This window comes from Cygnus atratus, chromosome 1 (genome assembly GCF_013377495.2).
Source record: "Cygnus atratus isolate AKBS03 ecotype Queensland, Australia chromosome 1, CAtr_DNAZoo_HiC_assembly, whole genome shotgun sequence".
Taxonomy (NCBI): domain Eukaryota; kingdom Metazoa; phylum Chordata; class Aves; order Anseriformes; family Anatidae; genus Cygnus; species Cygnus atratus.
The window spans coordinates 135,938,639-135,956,691 of record NC_066362.1 but is presented as its reverse complement, the minus strand read 5'-3'; the positions used below and the strand labels follow the sequence as shown (position 1 = coordinate 135,956,691).

At 39.8% G+C, this 18,053-nt stretch overlaps 1 protein-coding gene across 2 annotated transcripts in view; it reads right to left on the bottom strand.

The window, feature by feature from the left end:
* Positions 1–18,053, bottom strand: part of DHRSX (dehydrogenase/reductase X-linked) — a 168,435-nt gene that overhangs the window by 49,519 nt on the left and 100,863 nt on the right. For both annotated transcript variants that reach the window (XM_035542092.2, XM_035542090.2), the window contains one exon: positions 12,241–12,342. In XM_035542092.2, coding sequence (XP_035397985.1) covers positions 12,241–12,342 — 102 coding nt within the window. The remainder of the gene's footprint in view (positions 1–12,240; positions 12,343–18,053) is intronic.

The window sequence follows — 18,053 nt, the reverse complement described above, 5'->3', positions numbered from 1 at the left end:
GCAGCAACACTGATCAAATAGCAGTCCAAGAAAGGAAGGAGAACATAAAGCAGCCCTTGCACAGCAAAGCAGATTGTGATCCCCAACTGCTGCTTCTTCATCTGCCTGGGCTGCTGCAGGGCTTGCTGTAGGCCTCCCCATACACACACACACTTCTACCAGCTGAGTCAGAGGAATTTGTCCAGAGAGAAGAGAAGTGCCCTAGATGGCTGCTACAGCCCTTCAGCTTTGCATCATAACCAGCAGGCAAAGTCAGACAGGCTGTCACTGCTCCCTCTGGCCTATGTTGTACCAACTGCCCCCACAACCCCTGGAGAGGTGTGGGATTTCCAGAGCACATACAGGCTCTGCCCTCCACCCCAATTAGTTTCCACCATCTGTGCTGCACTTCCTGGGAGCAGAAAACAGACCTGAGATCAGGTCATGAGATGGAAAAAAAGTTATGTTCATGCAATGTACAACTGTTAAAATACGTTCCCTAAAATTGTCCTGGTCATTCTTCAAGAGCTTCCTCTGGGCAGAAATGTGGTCAAGTCCTTGAGCAAGCACAATCACCCCTGCTTGGATTTCTTGCTGTTACAATTCCCCTTTTGTCTTCAACAGCTGGTCAAATACTATTAATCCAATAATATCTTTGAAAGACAGAGATTTTTTTAAAGGCTTTCATCTTTGAAATGGCTCATGTCAAGGCTTTCAAAAAATGTTGCCCTGCAATTTGAAGGCACTTTCTCCTCTTAGTTGAGGAAAAGCCATTTTAATTCCCTGAGAGTGAGTGTGCAAAGCAATACCCAACGGGCAACTGAACCCAGCTGCTTTTCTGACAAAAGCAAATGTAGCAACAAAACCTTTTTTTTTTTTTTAATTATTAACTCCCTAACATTCAGTAGGTACTAAAAGTGGCATGCTATTGATTTCTTTTTTTCCAGAAACACCATAAGCTTTACTCAAGGGCCTGGAAGGGTAACTCAAAGAGTGAAAGCTGATTCTATTTTTAATTCTTTCAATTAATCCAATAGTATTTGATATGTTAAAAAATATCTATTTTTTCATCTTACCTCTTCGCTGTAAACCAAGAATGGTTTTGCTGATTCTTCTGGCATGGAATACTACCCAATATTTGTCTGATTTTAATTACCATTAGTCAGTCTCCTCATTTTTTTGGAGCACATGTGAAATTTGAAGTGGCAGCATACAGGCCATTAACATCAAGCACCTCCGTTCTGATACAACTCTCTTATAGCTCTTTCCTCAGATTTATCTAGATTGTTTCAAAACAAAAAAAGTGTCACTGATGGCAGCATGGCATTAGAAAATGAATTTATAAGCAAGATGAAAATGATTAGCTGTTATTGAAATGTTCAGGGAAAAGTCTGACAGTGTGCATGTATAAAACTGCCTAAATGACACATTGATGTGTGATTTTGCAACTACGTTGAGTGATTGTTCTTATTACAAAGTAATGCATTCCAGTGTGCCACAGTTATTTATGTATTGTAATTTGTTCAAATTACACACATTTTAATTAGCTATAACAAATTAAAAAATATATCTTTTTTATTATTATTATTATTATTATGAGTAGGCAGTGGAGAACAGAAGGTATTTTTCTCTCAAAGAATGAATACACCTCAAGAAAACTGTCTTTGTAATCATTCATGTATTATGATTGTTTATAAAAGTTTCCAATGAAGATCTTTGGGATCCATCAATGAACTATTCTTATGTGATTTTAAAAGCATAATGAATCTGATATGGCACACAACATAGCTAAAAAGTTTATGAGCGATGGAAGTATGACAGTCCAGGCGCATACCGTATTTTTATTGGATTATATAGGAGGATTTGTACCATGCCTGCCTGTACTGCAGATGAGGGTAATAACTTCTGTAATTCTTGTACCTGCAGCTGCACAGAACATACTTCAACTATATTATACATTTAAAAATACAAGTGTTTCTCCCATTTAGATTTATTTACAGTGAGCTACTTGGAGGTTGTAAAGGTATTTCTCTCAAAAACACTTTAAATAAATGAAAGAAAACACAGGCAAGATTTAAAAACTCTGCTCCAGATGTATAATCAAAATGCCATCCTTCCCAGGCAGGCTCATGGAGCTAGATTTGGAGGCAGTGCTGGCTTTTTATCCCCAGCAACACAGAGGATAGGCAGGCAATGCAAGAGTTCAGTTGTATACACAATACCTTCACAGCAGAAGATGAACCTACATAACCACATTCACCTATTTTTTGCTGTTTGCAAGAGATATATACCATACCAAAAAAAGTTCCAGAAGGAATAAATAAATAGAGAGGGGTACTCCAAATGAAAGTGCAAAGCCTTTTCTATATACAGGCTTTGTGTTCCCCCCCCTCCATGAGTGCTGGCACACAGGGCAGCACACCCCACCTAGCACACATCCCAAATTGCTCCGCTTTGCACATGCATGCACCAAAAGATCTACCAATAGGTCTGTCTAGCTATATTATAGCGTAGCCCACTTCTCTCCTAAATAGGAGCAGTTACAACGGAGTGAACATCTTAATAACTGTAGAGCTGCTTCAACTAGTTTGTTCCACCTCGTTCAGTTGTGCAGTTATTCCAGAATATGCCCACCCTGCAGTTCCCTCCTGGCTAGTGAGCAACGAGAAGGTGCAATGCCTTATTAAAAGAACTGCCCTCAGAGGCTCTTACTGGAGACACAACTGTACTGACCTAACAGCTTTTGACTTTTATGCCTTGTCTGGGCTGCAGAGAGGTGCATTTACAGCACTGTTACAAAACACTGCTTGCTAAAAACACTCTTACTAGGTCTGTAACACAGAGCCCAGCACATCTGCTGGTATCTCACAGAAGCACTCTGAGTCTATACAGGACCACACACAGGGTCCAGATTAACAGTATATGAAAACTGACAAAGAAAAAAAAAATCCAAAGATTTAAAAACAAAATAAAAATTAAGCTTGATACAGCTCCCTAGTGATGTGGTTCTAGTGTGGAGGGTCTTGTGTAGGCAGTTTTCATTATTGTACTTCCTAGTATCTTGGAGCTCTGTGTGTATATATATGTGTGTGTGTGTACATATATACAGTTTTCTAAAGAAAACTTGGAGCAAGCAGAAGGAAAGCAAGGAATTTTATGCTATGGCAAAATGGCAAACCTAGATGGCACTTAGAGACCACGCCAGTGGATTTGACCCTCAGAGAGATGCAAGGATATCTGTATAGCATCCGGGGTGGGACAGTGTCCCCTGTGTAGAGCTTCCCCAGAGAAGACTGAACACCGTGGAAGCAGGTTTGATAAACAGCCTCTTAATACTGAGCCCTGGGCTGCGGAGGAGAGCTGTCTCCAGCAGCTATGGTCTCTCCTCCCAGAAGAGGAGCCTGCCTGCATTCCCCTCCCTCTCCTATACCCAAAATCAGGTGACCCAACTCCGATCTTATCGGGAACAGTACATGTGCAGGAGGGAGGGGAGAGGTTCAGCCCCAGACATGCATATCAGTTTCATCTGCCTTGGTTCTTTCCCGCAAACAGTAAATTTGCTGTCCCTAATTTTCTTACCCAGACATCCTAGCTCCTTTATGCCTCGATCCTACAAGATATGGTTCTCTTATGGGGCTGGGAGGGTCCCAGCACCTTCCCTATCCTTGGTTCAGTTTCCATCATCATTGACACAGGGGTAGATGGGAATTAATTTCTGCAAGCTATTTGCCTAGTTTGAGGCTAGACTGAAGAGAGAGATTATAATAATGTCCCCGCTGGGGGAAATAGTTTTTTTGTCTGTGAAACATCAGTAAATCCACATACACACAAAAAGAGATCAGTGAAGAATTCCCATACTGCAAGAAAAGGTTCTATCAGTTGGTGTGCAACAGAGATTCTAGTCCTCAAAATAAGGACTCAGTTCTCATGAATTATGTGGCGTCTAATCACTTGCAAACTGACTGAGATCTATCCTATAGCTGAGACATTAAATTGCCTCGCTTCATCCTTACTACCAACCCCAGCTTTCTCCCTGCTACTTGCTCTCTTACGCATTTCTTGCTATTAAGAATTTATGCTACATTCATAGTTTAATTCTGTTTAAAGTCTTTAAATCACAAAACACAAATGTACTGCCATCAAGTTTTCCCCCGTCCTAAAGGTTCCCACCTGACTGTCCTGTTCCCCCCATCAGCTCTTTACTCAATCTTCTGCTGTCTCTCCCATTTAACATCCCAGTATGACTGCTCTAAACCCTCACATCTTCAGCCACCTCTCTTCTATTTTAGTTCTCTAAACCTTGTCTTCTTGGATAAATCTCTCTCCCTTGGAAGTTGAAGGGGTTTTTTTCCCATCTGGCTTCAAACTGGGCTTCTCCATGCTCCACACTGGAGGTTTTGTCCTCATGCCTAAAAACACAACAGCCAGCACTTACAGAGAGATGTGGTCACTAGCAATGTGGGGTCACCAACAGCATCAGCTCACCAGCTCTGCCTGACGAGGCATTTAGGCATTACTTGAAATCACATCCCATCTCCATAGCCATGTCCCAGCTCCAAATCAAGATAAAACCCGGACACCCACTACCTTCCACCCACCTCTCCCCTCCCCACAGCCTCCTTTTCATGGGACAGAAACTTGGCACGGAGATCAGAGAGCAGCCAGGCTCCCAGTCTGGACAATAGAGAGACGAGAAGCTGAAGCAAGCCACAGTGACCATCTCCACCACAGCTCCGAGGTAGCCATGGAGAAGAGGGGACACTAGTGCCCAGCATCAGTGCTGGTGCCTTTGCCTGTAAATGGTGTTTTCTGCAGGGGCTCTGGGTTGTGATGCTAGGGGAAAGACCAGCTCAGTCCCAAGTCAGGACATGCTTGGTACAGGCAAAACCTTTAGATATTTTAATGTGAAAGATGTTTTCCAAACTGGATTGCTTAACAGGCTTCTGTCTCGACACAGAATGGGAATGTTTTACTGGTGCTGGAAGGTTCATCCATCTCTGACACCAAGGCAGCACCTTGCCGGCATTCAAATCCTCATTCCAAACTACAATCACACAAGAACAACTTTTTTAAAGAAACTTGCCATCATTTTTGACATCATAAAAAACAAAGATTTATTTTTTTTACCATTCTTGGAAAAAAATAAACTCTTTTATCTGGCATTACAAATATTAAATTAAAAATAATTTAGCCTAAGGCAGATAGTTGGCATGAAAAGTTTTAGACCAAACATTAAAAGTTTGGCTAACTAGTAAGCAAATAGAGATTGAGTAATGTCTACTGCTAGTGCTCCTGGACTCACCTATAATGCCTACAAGGGAGAAGTGGACTGTAATAGCTGCACCCACAGAGATAAAGTAATGCATCTTTCCAGTGAAGACAAGCTTTTAGCCTATCGGTAGGTTAAACGGAACAAAAAGGGAAAAATGCAGACAATCCACATTCAAGGACAATGAGAGCAACAACCCAGTCTTGGTAGGTTCAGCATAAAACCGAATGGGTTATAATAACTCCTTAAGAACAGATTCACTTTTTGAATCAATGTCATGCTGCTCCGTAGTGAATATATGAGTTCCCTGGAAAATGAGTCAGTTACGAAAATATACATATGATCCATAACTGAGGTTTGTTTTTGCACTAAGATCAGAGCATTCACAATTGGGCCTGGCTGGGAATAAAACAAAAACAAAACAAAACAAAACAAAACAAAATCTTCATTTCCTAAAAGCATGCTCAGTAAGTGTTTTGTTATTTGTGTTGGCACAATAGTGAGCTATCACCCTCAAAAACAGAATATAGGAAAGTCAATCAAAGCTTTTTCATTCAGTAGGAAGTTCTCCTAGAAGTAAAATATCTTGTTTTGCAATCTTTCTAAAAAATATTTTTACCTAAAAGCTATGAAAAGATTAGGCAAGAATAAACTATGGCTTGTTCCTGCCTCTCAGTAAAGCCAGTGGCAAATGTCCCACACACTTACGTAGAACCGGTTGGGTTTCCTAATCCATCAATAGCTGAATTATTGTATCTGTCTTCCACTGATAAAAAATTCACATTCAGGACATAAAAGCAAGTGGGTCAAGAACCTACAGCATGTGGAGCCTGAGATATTTCCCTTTTCATAAAATGTTTGATATCCCAGGCAAAGAAAAAGCTTTGGAAATAATTAGAAAGACATAAAAGATAATATCAAACAAAAGTGATGATTTTCATGAATGAAATCCTTACAGTTTGACAGCTGGAAGTAGCCTAAAGTTGCTCTTCCAACATATTAGTTAATCAAATAAAAACTAAGCCTTTTATAAGAAATCTGCTATCTTTATAGTGGATACATATTCTGGCAGACAACAATGCCGTTCAAGTATAGTAACAGCTCTAGCTGATGACTGCTGCTAAAAATGTGGGCACTAAGTAAATGTCAGCATTGCACAACCATCGGTGGCTCCTTACAAGCTGGGCTGGGCACTGTAGGCAGGATCACGGAGCTCTGACACATGTGCCCAGACAAGTTGCTTCCAGTACCCAAGGCACCAAATACCTGTAACTCACAGTGTGCAAACAGCCAGCCTCCCCCTAATTTCCAGTCACCTCTCTAATAAAGATACCTCTGCTGAAAAAAATCAACTAAATGCCATATGTCATCACTGGGTTTCTTCAAAAGAACTGCCTCTCAGAGTATCTTCTAATTTTAGAACAAATTAATATTGCATGTTACTTTCTTTATGACTCTTCTAGTTTTGCCCATCATCCACGGAATATCTACTGGAAACCAATCTCCCGTCTACTTCAAACTACCTTTTCCAGCTCTAAACACCTCCCAGAGGCCCAGCTCTCCCACGATGGCTACTATTGGTCAACCATTACATACAGGTAAAGGGCCAGCTGCCCTTCTGTTCATCCTCCTCTCTTTCTCCTTGTTCTCCCTCTTTGTCCTCCCCTCTCTCTCCTTTTTCACCTCAGCTTGGCTTAAATATTTCTCTGATTTGTCTTCAGGGAAGCATAAAGATGAAAAATGACCCTGTAATCAAGACGATGGAATGAGATTCATGAGAGATCAGTTCCTGAATTCACCACAGCCTCCTGTATAACTGGAGGAAAAGCATTATTTTTGTTGTAATCCAAGTTCCACTGGAGTCAACCTCCTCACTAACTTTAACTCAAGGCCTTTTCCAGTGAATTTCCACTTCTTTGGGGATGTTTTTTCTTCACTTCATTTTATAGTCTGTTTAGCCTGCAGCTGCTACTGACAGGGGAGCTGGCTCTTACCTAATCCAGTGGGACAGGATCTTTTCTGGATCCCACTGCTATAACGTAAGTAAATGTGGTTAAACATAGCCAATCAATAATACCTGTGAATAGGTGAATAGCTAGGTACCTATAAAACTGTTTGCATTTGTTATATCCACTTGTTCCCACCCCTCAAATCTCACATTTCTTCTGAAGATTTGATCCTAGAAATACTTAAAAACGAATAATCTAATATGTGATCAAGCATGACAGCATCCACAGGACTTCTCCAGGCAAAGGGTTATGGCTGGACTGCACGTGGCTGAACTGACTGTAGGTAACACAAAGAAATATATTGATATTTCACATGCTTACCTACAGATATAGCTTTTATTGTGCTCTAGGAATTGAAGAAATAAGCTTATAGAGACCTATTCATTCTATCAAGAGAGAGAGATTTCTCAGATGATCCACAATTTATGGAGTATGATCCTCTGAACTAGCCAGCAGTTCAGAATTATTGATTTCAAATTGGCTCAGATAGTTCTCAACATGAAATATATTAAATGTAATCTGCCTACAATAGGCTAATAATATACTGAAATCTCTAAACTCTTTTTCTGCATCTGTGTGCATGCCAAGGCATATACTAAATGTAGTTTTCTCTCAGTCCTTTCCTATCCTGCAGCCAAAACCACAAGCCCTTCAGTAAACTGCAACTGAAGGTAGTTGCTATTTCATTTTTAGCGAATTAGACAATGTATGTTTGGTATCCAGAGCTATTCTTTTATCAGTAAAGATGTTGTGATTTTGGTGTTAGCTCTCTTGGTTTTAAGATCGTAAAGTACTGCAAAGAACACATACGTTAAAGCATTATCTAAAAGATACTGAGAAACATATCTAGCACACAGAGAAAACAATTGACTTCAAGTTAGAAAAAATATCTCTAGCATTAATCAGTGACTGCTGTTTATGGAATTTTACAAAGTGTTTTACATCTGTTCCTTGTGCAGTTCGTGAAGATGGAAGACTTTATAAGGCATCTTAACTGTGATACTATTTTAATGACTGTATTAAATGGCTACGCTACTGTAGATTCTGTAATATAATAAATGCTTTTCAACGGTACAAACATGCTGTCCTTTTCAAAAAATAAAAAATAAAAAATGGCATCCACTTGTAAATTAGTGGACTAGAATACACATTCTTCTGACCTTTTGTCAGAGTAAGCTGTACTGTATCTACCCTTCTGTGGCTCATAGTTTGACTATTTAGCTAACCTTTTTTTTTTTAACTTTTTTTTTCACAGAAAATGCATTATATTTTGGTGTCATAATTTTTTTCTCCTTTTACCACTGGCACATTATGTTTTTTAAAGAATGTTTATGTAATACCCTATTTGCATCTTTAATACATTTTGTTTAATTTAAAAGACAAGAGCTGAGCATGCACATTACTGATGCAGAAAGCATAGTGGCACAACAGACCTTTATTTGTCAGCTGAAATCATGTGTGTATTCAACCAAATTTTTTTCTTTGAAATTAGAAATTAGAAAATTAAATATATATGCTAAAAACATCTATAACAAAAAGAGAGGAGGTGACTTCAGTGCACTAATCTCCAATTTGAAAGCTTAGACTTCTTAAAGTGCCTAAAGTGGTTGGATACGTAAACCTTACTGAAATTTTTGTGGCATCTGGGTGTCTAGCTCAAGCAGAATATTCTGCAACTCAGGAGTTTGCTATTATATTAATTTCCAGCTAGATCCTTGAGCCAGGCAAGTGATGGGGAGCAGATACATTTTTTTAAAAATCACCAGTGATCTGGGAAACTGCTGAATTTCATAATGATCTTTGGTCAAACATGTAGTACTGATTATCTACCTAACAGAGCAACTTGTGCCAAATCACCTATCTTTAATAATAATACCATCTTAATTTCATAGTTTGTATTATTTTATAATGTCAGAACTTTCCTCAATTCATCTTGAAATGATTGGCGTTTTGTTAGATTCACAAAAGCCCCCATCAAATATCATATACCTTTACATACATTCAGTATCCATACTCATGGAGATATGATGTGGACAGACCACTAATATATAGACATAATTATATAGATCAATTTAAAATATTTTAATTTAAAGCCATTAAATAACACTAATGTATTGTGAAAAGAAATGCAATGTAACAGTTCATGGTGTTTTTACATTAAATGTAATAAAAGAATACAATCCTTGATAATGAAGTCCTGGTCTTACGAAGACAGAGAGGAAATTTACTATTAGATTGCCAATCCTGGTATGATTCAGAAGTCATGGGGCCCACAAAAAATCAATTTTCAAAAACTAATAGAGATGTCCTATTAGCCCCGACAGACTTTGGGTCAGACTCTGAGAAGCATATGACTGCCAACAAATGCATTGTGCAGATGCCTGACCTGCAGGCTCTTCCCCGTATGCTAGAAAACAAAAAATTCTTCTTCATATCAAGAACACTAGAGCTTCAAGATCTGTAAGAAATAATAAAGTATTGGGTGATAAGAAACCCACTATTCTAGATGCATACAGTGAGACAAAAGAAAATCCACCGTGTCATTATGGGATGTCCTCCAAGCACTCTAATGGCCATGCAAAATGCCTTGCTATCGACAACAAAGTTTTCTGACAGAAAGCATACTCACTACTGATAACATGCCCAACAACTCATCCACATAAAACACTTTATTATCGCAAGCCTTGTCCTCTCCCAGGGACCCAAGCTTGTTTCTAAGGGATCACGCAAAGAAGGAAGTGGAGCTGACAACTGTCATGAGGTTTCTGAGTGAGTAGTGCCTCCAGCCCTGCGGTCCATGATGGACTGGATCTCGTTCCTTAGCACACTGCATAACAGTGAAGAAACTGGTTATAAAAAGAGAGAGAGAGAGACAGAGAGGAAGGAAAGGGAAAAGGAAAAGCCTACCAGTTAACCCAAATGTCAGCATTTGTCTTGTATTTGCTCGGTACTGATGGAAAGCCAAGAGAAGATGAAAAGGTTTTTATGTTAGGCCATTGCTCCTCTATTAGGTATTTTCATTTTCATCTCATATACCAAGAGAGCACTTGGGCTTTCCCTTTAAAACTAGTTACAAAACTGAATACCACAGATTATTTCCAAGAGCAAACATAAAGGACCATAAACTGAAGGAAAGAGCTTTTAGAGGTGGATGCTGGTGATGTGCCAGGTAATGATCAGAGACTAACCTAATTATAAGGGAGTATTTACAGCAGCTTTGGATATTACCAATTCTGTGATTCTGTTAAAGTTTCAGTAAAAAGCAGGCTTGGACCAACAATTTCAGTCTTGTTCCTAACAAGTTGTTTGTTGTTGTTTGTTTGTTTTAACAACCCAATTTTCTTTCCAACTTTAAGTATTTGGTAACAATCATAAGTGAAATCAAATGCCTTTCTTGCAGGTCATGAAAATACAGACTGATTCAGGCAGATATTAGTCTCAAGCATCTTTCTTGAAAGAAGGTCTGGGTCTTTGGTCTTACATTAAGCACATTATGAGAACTATTTGCATCTAAGTTAATTTATTGATTAAGAATATGCATTTAACTGCAATTTTATCTGTCCTGCTTCAGCAGCACATAGGACAGAACCAAGTCCTTTACTCAAGAGGGTTTCCGGCTGAGCTGTCATTGTAGCTCCATTGTTTCTCTCCTGAGCTGTCTCCAAACCCCCACCATACAGCCCTAGAAACTAGTGGATGGCAGGGGCTTCCTGATGGGTGCAGAGATATCAAAACCTTGTGTTCTACGAAGTGCTACATGTTCAAAATGCAGTTTGGTTCCCACCTGTGTAACAGTTTGCACTGTGCATCTTTAAAAGAAGGCGTATACAACTACATAGATTTTGCAACCAGGATTAAATATCCACTACCTTTAAGTATTTCACAATTAAAATAATAATGGTAGGCTTTATTTGACTAATGAAATAAAAATGAACACTTACTTGAACATTTCATTAATGTTTCATATCAATCAAGAAATAAAATACTCTTGATTTTTTATTGCAGTATTTGCATTACTGAGAGATCTTTAAGGCATCAACAAATGTAACAAAATATTTTATTTGCAGCACATTTGCCCTCACCTGGACTGAAAGATTCACGGGAAAAGATAATGAACGTGCATGCAAATAATGGGGAAAAGATGAACAGCAGCAAATAACAGCAGAAAGCTTCTAAAAGAAGCCTAAATTGTTGCTGGCAGATTTTTCCCTAGTTAAATACACCAGTGAAAATTCCCCTTTAGGAAAATGCATACAGAGCATATAGGAAAATTATTGTATGGGCTGTTTTCCAAAAATACCATGACTATAAAGCATAATTAGATGGCAAGTATGTGAATAACTAAGTTTAAATCCTTAAGAGTAATGAGATTCATTTGATAATTGTATGAATGCAAGATAAATGTCATCCTTTTAATTTGTTCTCTGATCACTGAGGATGCAGATTGACGGACAACTTTACAGCAGCACCTTGATCTAAGCAGTGACTGCTCTAAGGTCACTTGGATAATTTGCTAGATTATATTTCAAATGGATTGACCCCCCCCATCCAGCTCAACACACAGCAGGAACAAATGCATTCATACAAGGGAAATATAAAGGGAGAGAAAGCAAACAAAGGTGAAAGGGCAGGTTTTCTACAGCCATGAAGTACAGCTTTACTTTGCTTTGCTTTTTTTTTTAAGGGATGCTCAGATTTTTCTGCTGTTACATGAGTTTTAGTGCTGGAAAGCTTAGAAACACAGCAGGAAGCAAGGCTTGCAATAACATCACAAGGAAGGGTGGCACCCAAGTGTTCAATCTGCTCAGCTGGTGCTCTCTCAAAATTGCAATTTAACCCCTAGAAAGACAACCCTGTCAAGGCAGCCATACTGTAACCTGCCGTATGGTTCAGGTAATCAATCTGAAACATTTAAATGATAGGTGAGAGCCCCATTTGTCACTTCCTCCCCTGCAGATATGTAAAGAAGAAAATGGAACTCACCATTATTCACCAGGACATGGAGTGGACAATTCTTTGCTCGAAACTGCTGCACAAATTGCCGAATAGACTTCATGGAAGCCAAATCACAGTATAAAAACTCCACTGGAAGAGAAGAGGAGATGAACAAAAACAGATTTAAGACAGTTATAAATATTTTAAAATACACTTACATACATCAGCAAGGACTCCTGTGATAATGTCACCAAAAAAAAAAAGTAAACATTTTAAAACTCAGCTAGGCTTTTGCAAATTATTGGTAAACCTGGCTGGTCTCAGAAGATTCCTTCTTTCTTCTCTTCCTTCCTCCATTTCTATTTTAAGCCATCGATTCTTCACAGAGCAAACATGAGGAATGCTGCTCCCAGATGGTGAAAAGGGGTTTCAAACGGAGCAAATATATCCAAATCCCACTGCTTTTTCTATTGCTAGAGGGCCTGCAGCTCTCCAGCACTGAGATGAAAAGACATGGAAGCTGAAAATTAAATGGTGAGAGGAGAAGCCACATTGGGTGCCACTATGTTTCTCAGAGGATGACAAATATGATGTTCCATGTTTTTTGTTGTTGTTGTTGTTGTTGTTTTTCCAGGTTATCTGCTGAATGTCTCAAAATACATTTAACACCATTATATTTTTATTTCCAAGAAAATAGATCTCTGACAAAAGCATCCTTTGTCCAAGGCATCAGTCAGCCATTGACCCTCATTCCAATGATAGAAAATTAATTTAAAAAGTAAAAATGAAAGCTTAACAAAATACCCCAATAATTTTAAACCCATCAGATCTGAAAATTCTTATCCTGCCTCATTCCTCAGTTTTCTCACCCCTGACTCTCAAAGCACTACTTTGTCTGCTTCCTTGCCTTAGATGACAGCCATGACCAGAGTTATAATGTGCAAACAAGGGGGGCTCCCCCACAACAGCAGTCACTATCCCTTACTACTAGTAAAGTAGTAAGAAATATGAAAGTCATACAAAACACACTCCCCTTGCTCACTGTGTCCTTGCAGGGCAAGCGCTTACTTCGATTTGATTTCAGCAAACTCACTGTCTTTATGAGCTGTGGCAGCCTCTGCCTGGCTCCCAGCATCATGTTGGCCACCATGGCTGAGTACCGGGGCTCCCACCCTGCTTGACCTCCAGGTCCTTGCTGCATTGTTCCCCATCTCTTCTGCCCTCCCACCTTACTGCTGCCCCCCTTTGCTCCGTGGGAAGCAACATCTACCCCTTCCTTGCACATGGCCTCCCCCACCTCCTCCTATAGAAGGTACAGGCTTTAAATGAAGGGAAAATTAAAGTTACACAGCTCTTCACACACATGCTAAAGAAAACATTTCTTACAGGAACATTAAACTATTCAGTAACCAGGCTACAGTACAGGCTGTAAAAAGTGACCTTTCCTTGCTACTGTTTTCCCTGTTCCATCAGTGATGTTTACCAAATTGTTTCATCCTGTCACAGGCAGGGCTGCAAGCTGTACCTATAATGCTTCTTTATAGTATGTCTGTGCCATATGGATTCAGGCAGGCCTGCAGGCACAATAGCAAGCTAAATAACAAGGCAATCACAGCTCTCATTAAAATCCTTTATAGAAGAGCATTTCCCTTGGTTCCCTTCAGTTTTACACAGTGCAGAGCTTTAATAATCCTTATACGTTTGGAATGGAGACAATATTAGCCCACAGCAATGATCTTAGTGAATTTGTATAAATTACTCAGTGGTCCTTTCCAGGAGAGAGAGGGAGAGTAGATTCCAGCTTAAAAACACTTTAAATACATTTTTTTTCTACATGGTTGTAAAGTCACATCATTTCAACCACACTATCACATGAATAAGTCTGGATAATATCTTGAGTTCTCTATGGAGCTTTAGGAGATCTGTAATTTTGCTTAATTTTACCAATGTCCTGCAACCAGCGGTAGCAAGGAAATGCAGAAGTTATTAACTCCTGTTAAAGAACAGAGTTGTTCAGGTTGTTCCTCCTGTGGCCTGTATCACTATAACCAGTCAGATACACAAAACCTGGTTTTACTAACTTATTAGTAACTAATGCAACAAGGAATGGAACGAAGACCTAAGTGAGTTTTTATCCTGACTGTGCATTTGCTCTGCTTCTCTGGGCAGCTCATCAGGGAAAGAGATAGGAAAAGCCCGATCAGCTTCTTATAAGGCAGTTCCTTACACCACCACTGGAGGAGTCCTTTTTAACACAAAATATTCATTGTGGTACAGAAGACATTGGGCTTCCGTCAGCAGCAGTACATGGCGGCACAGTGCAGGGTCCAACCACATCTTCAGCACCTGTATGGACTGTGGCAACATCAGTCACTCTCCTGGTGTTTGCTAATGCCACTAAATGCACAAGGAAGGCAGGTGCCTGACAACATTCACTAAGCTAAATTTTAATTTCTTCCCTCATCAAAATTGTGCTTTTCTGTATTGCCAACAACAACCTACACTGCGGTGAGATAGCCAGTATGGCAAGACAAGTGCTTTTCAGGCTGACCAGTACAACCTCATCCTTCCAAGAAGGTAACTTTTTGCTACGCCTGTCCCATCTCCCCTCCCTTAATTTTGCAGTTTTGCAGCAAATGCTGTCTTTTGTTATGACTGTACAGTGACGAGGTTAATGGCATACTAGGGCTAGGCTATCATTACTAAGCTTATTTACTTTCTTATTTGGGGAGCGTGTCATTGTATTCAGCATTTATAAAGCACTTTCCATCAAAAGATCAGAACCTGCTTTGGAAAGGAAAACAAACAAGCAAATCAAACCCCAAATTCTTCTTTTCACTCACAGGGCAGAAACCTTAATGACCAAAAGTCTTTATTCATGCTCGGTCATGCACAGCAGGTCTCTGCCAGCTTCACCGGAGGCAGCACCACGCTGCCCTAGATGCCATTCCACTCTGGAAAGTGGGACAGAAAAACTGCTCTGAGTCAGTCATTGCAGGGCTGTGAATAGAAACCAAACTTCTTCCTGTCTCAGGGTCTGGGTATTTTGTTCTAGTACTGTACTGAGGTATTATGCATTTAGAAGATAAGGATATCAGGTAGTTTTTAGAATATTTCAAAGTATGCAAAAATATACTAAGTGAACCGTTTTTTTTTGTTTTTTTTTTTTTTTTTAATCTTTATTAAAGACCAACATTTAATAATGTGAGCAAATGACCAAACCTGTACTTGCACTAACAATGTGAATTTAATAACTTTTCAGAAACAATGAGGGGAAAAGGTTTTCTGTGTAAGGTAGGTGTGAGCAAAGAGAATAAAAATGTGCAATAACAGCAGGCAAACTGAAATATAAGACAATATTAATATTTAGATACATCATTTCATATCATTTCAGATTGTCTGCCACTAGACTTCAAATTATTCAAGTACCTATTAATTGATAATAATGGCCATTCTGCTTTTGAGTTCAATAGTATTAAAAATTAATGGGTTCCTTTGATTTGCTGTATGGCATTAAGAATAAAAATAGGGAATAGAATCTACATATAAAATATCTATACACATATACTCTACATCTATACTTCAGCTAATTCTACTGAAATACCCTAATTTCTATCTCTCTCCCATTTTATCTCTTCTTTTTCTATTCTTCCCCTTTTTTCAGGTACTTCTAGAATGACAGCCATGTCTGTGTTTCTTTCTTCTAGTAGATATGTCCCTTGTTCTTATCTAAATAATCTCCCCAAAGAAAGTGAGCAGGTATTTGTCAGACACCGGTGAAAGTATTCACTGCTAAAAATATCTTACTGTTATTTTATTGTAATTTGATGACTCCGTCGTCAGGAAATTATTAGCTAATAAAATATAAAAGGAGCATAATTTCCCAAAAGACATCTAGTGCTACTAATACCATTATCCACCTATGAACAGATATATATAGACAGTGCTACAATTGCTGCTTTGCATAACTGCTTTCTTTTAAAAATGTATCTGTCACAGCACCTTCAGCAGCAGTTCTTCTGGTTGCTCCTCAGTAAGACTTGCTTATCCCACAGAGTTATGCTGGTTCACAGCACGCGGCACCATTGAGCACCTACGTACTGTCTGTTCCTGCACCGTGTGCCCTCAGCTCACATGGTGATGGTCACCAACATCAGAGGACATGATGGACAGGCGCCTTGGAGAGCTTACTGACACCGTGAGACCCATGAGAGCCTGACGCAGGCTCTGAGTGCTCGCTTGAGTTTGCCCCTTAGGGTCAGTTTCCCTGAGCTGCATTTCAGACTGACTGCTTCTTCATGTTATTAGCACATTGTTATTAGCACTTTATTTTTGAACATTTACAATTCCCTTCCTTTGCTCTCCATGACAGCACGGTTTACTCTGATTCCACGTTTTGAGGGGGGGGGGGGGGGGGGGGGAAGGCATGAAATGGAATTTTGGTCTCCTACAGAAGGAAAATTTAGAGGGCAAAAGAATGGGCAGATATTGTAGTGAATGGTCAGTAACTGTAAAGTTCTGTGATATTCACTGATCAGCTGAGCACTGGAAACGCAATATTGGGGCTTCCACAAAGGCTATGTCATTTAGTTTTGATTTAGATCAGATTAAGATGAGTTGGAAGCCACCTACCAACTGATTATTTTTCTGCATTCAACTCTAAGCCATCATCTTGAAATCATTATGGACAGCTACAACTCCGCATCACCAGAAATCAGAAGTCAGAGTCAACTTTCTTTTATTGCTAATGTCAGTGCAGTGTTCCATCATGCTTTCATTTTATTTGTTTAAAAAAAAAAAAAAAAAAGCAAAGGGTCCATTCTGGGGAAAGCTGTAACTCTGCCCAGAGTAGCAGGGAGTTGGGAGCTCCTTCGTAATGGAAAGTGGACTACAGAAAGGACTGCTTTGTCCGTTTGCTACCCGTCTTCAGTGTCTGAAGATGTCAGCAGGAAGAGTTATTTCTCCAGCAATGCACGAGGAATGGTTCCTAGGCAAGATCATCACAAATGCTGAGGAGTCACTATTCATGCTCCAGCACATGCTGCAAAAGCTCCACGTGGGTGCATTGTTTCTCTGGGTGCTGTATCCCCTGAAGAGACATTGAGGAGTTTGGCTGACCACCACACAGTCATACTTTGGCATCTGCACAGAAGCAAGGAGAAATATTGTCCTGCTCATGAAAGACCTGACTATGCTTCTGAGCACCTGGATGGTTGTTGTTCATCAGAAACTGCTCTTAATGAGGCAAGCACCATCTGATAGATGCTGCATTGTAAAGCTACAGAAGCTCTGTCAGCAAGGTGGCAGGTGGAAATAGAAGTGAAGCAAATACCAGCAGAGTGAAAGTATGAACTGGGAGGAGGCGAAGGCATAAAGCAGTACTGGCTGGAGCCTTCTTCCCTTTTGTCACTGCACTGTCACTGCTGACACTAATAAAGCGTGGCCTTGCCTGGCCCAGTCTTAAGAGACAAGCGTGGTATCTCCCTTCTCCCTTTCTAAAGTACAGTGGTCCTCACTCCCCAGAGAAAGGTGTCCCAGAATCAGCTCATCTTTCTGAGCAAGCTCTGCTCATCTGTTTGTGCATGTCTTCCAGCCAAAAGAAAAGCCACTCTCACTCAAAACAGGGCTGCCAAGAGAGGGGGGTGAACTTCTGGCCAGATGGAAATTCAGACCAGCTGAGCTCAAAAGCTGGTCAAAAACTAGGCATTTTATGACAATGCTGTGAGAGGAAAATGTGAAAATGGTTCTACGCCATTAACACAACCCCGGGATTTATCGGTCTACAACCTGGGCACGTGTGGAAGCACACAAGCCTCTGTCAGCAGAACATGACTCCTGCTAACAGAATATTCCTACATCAT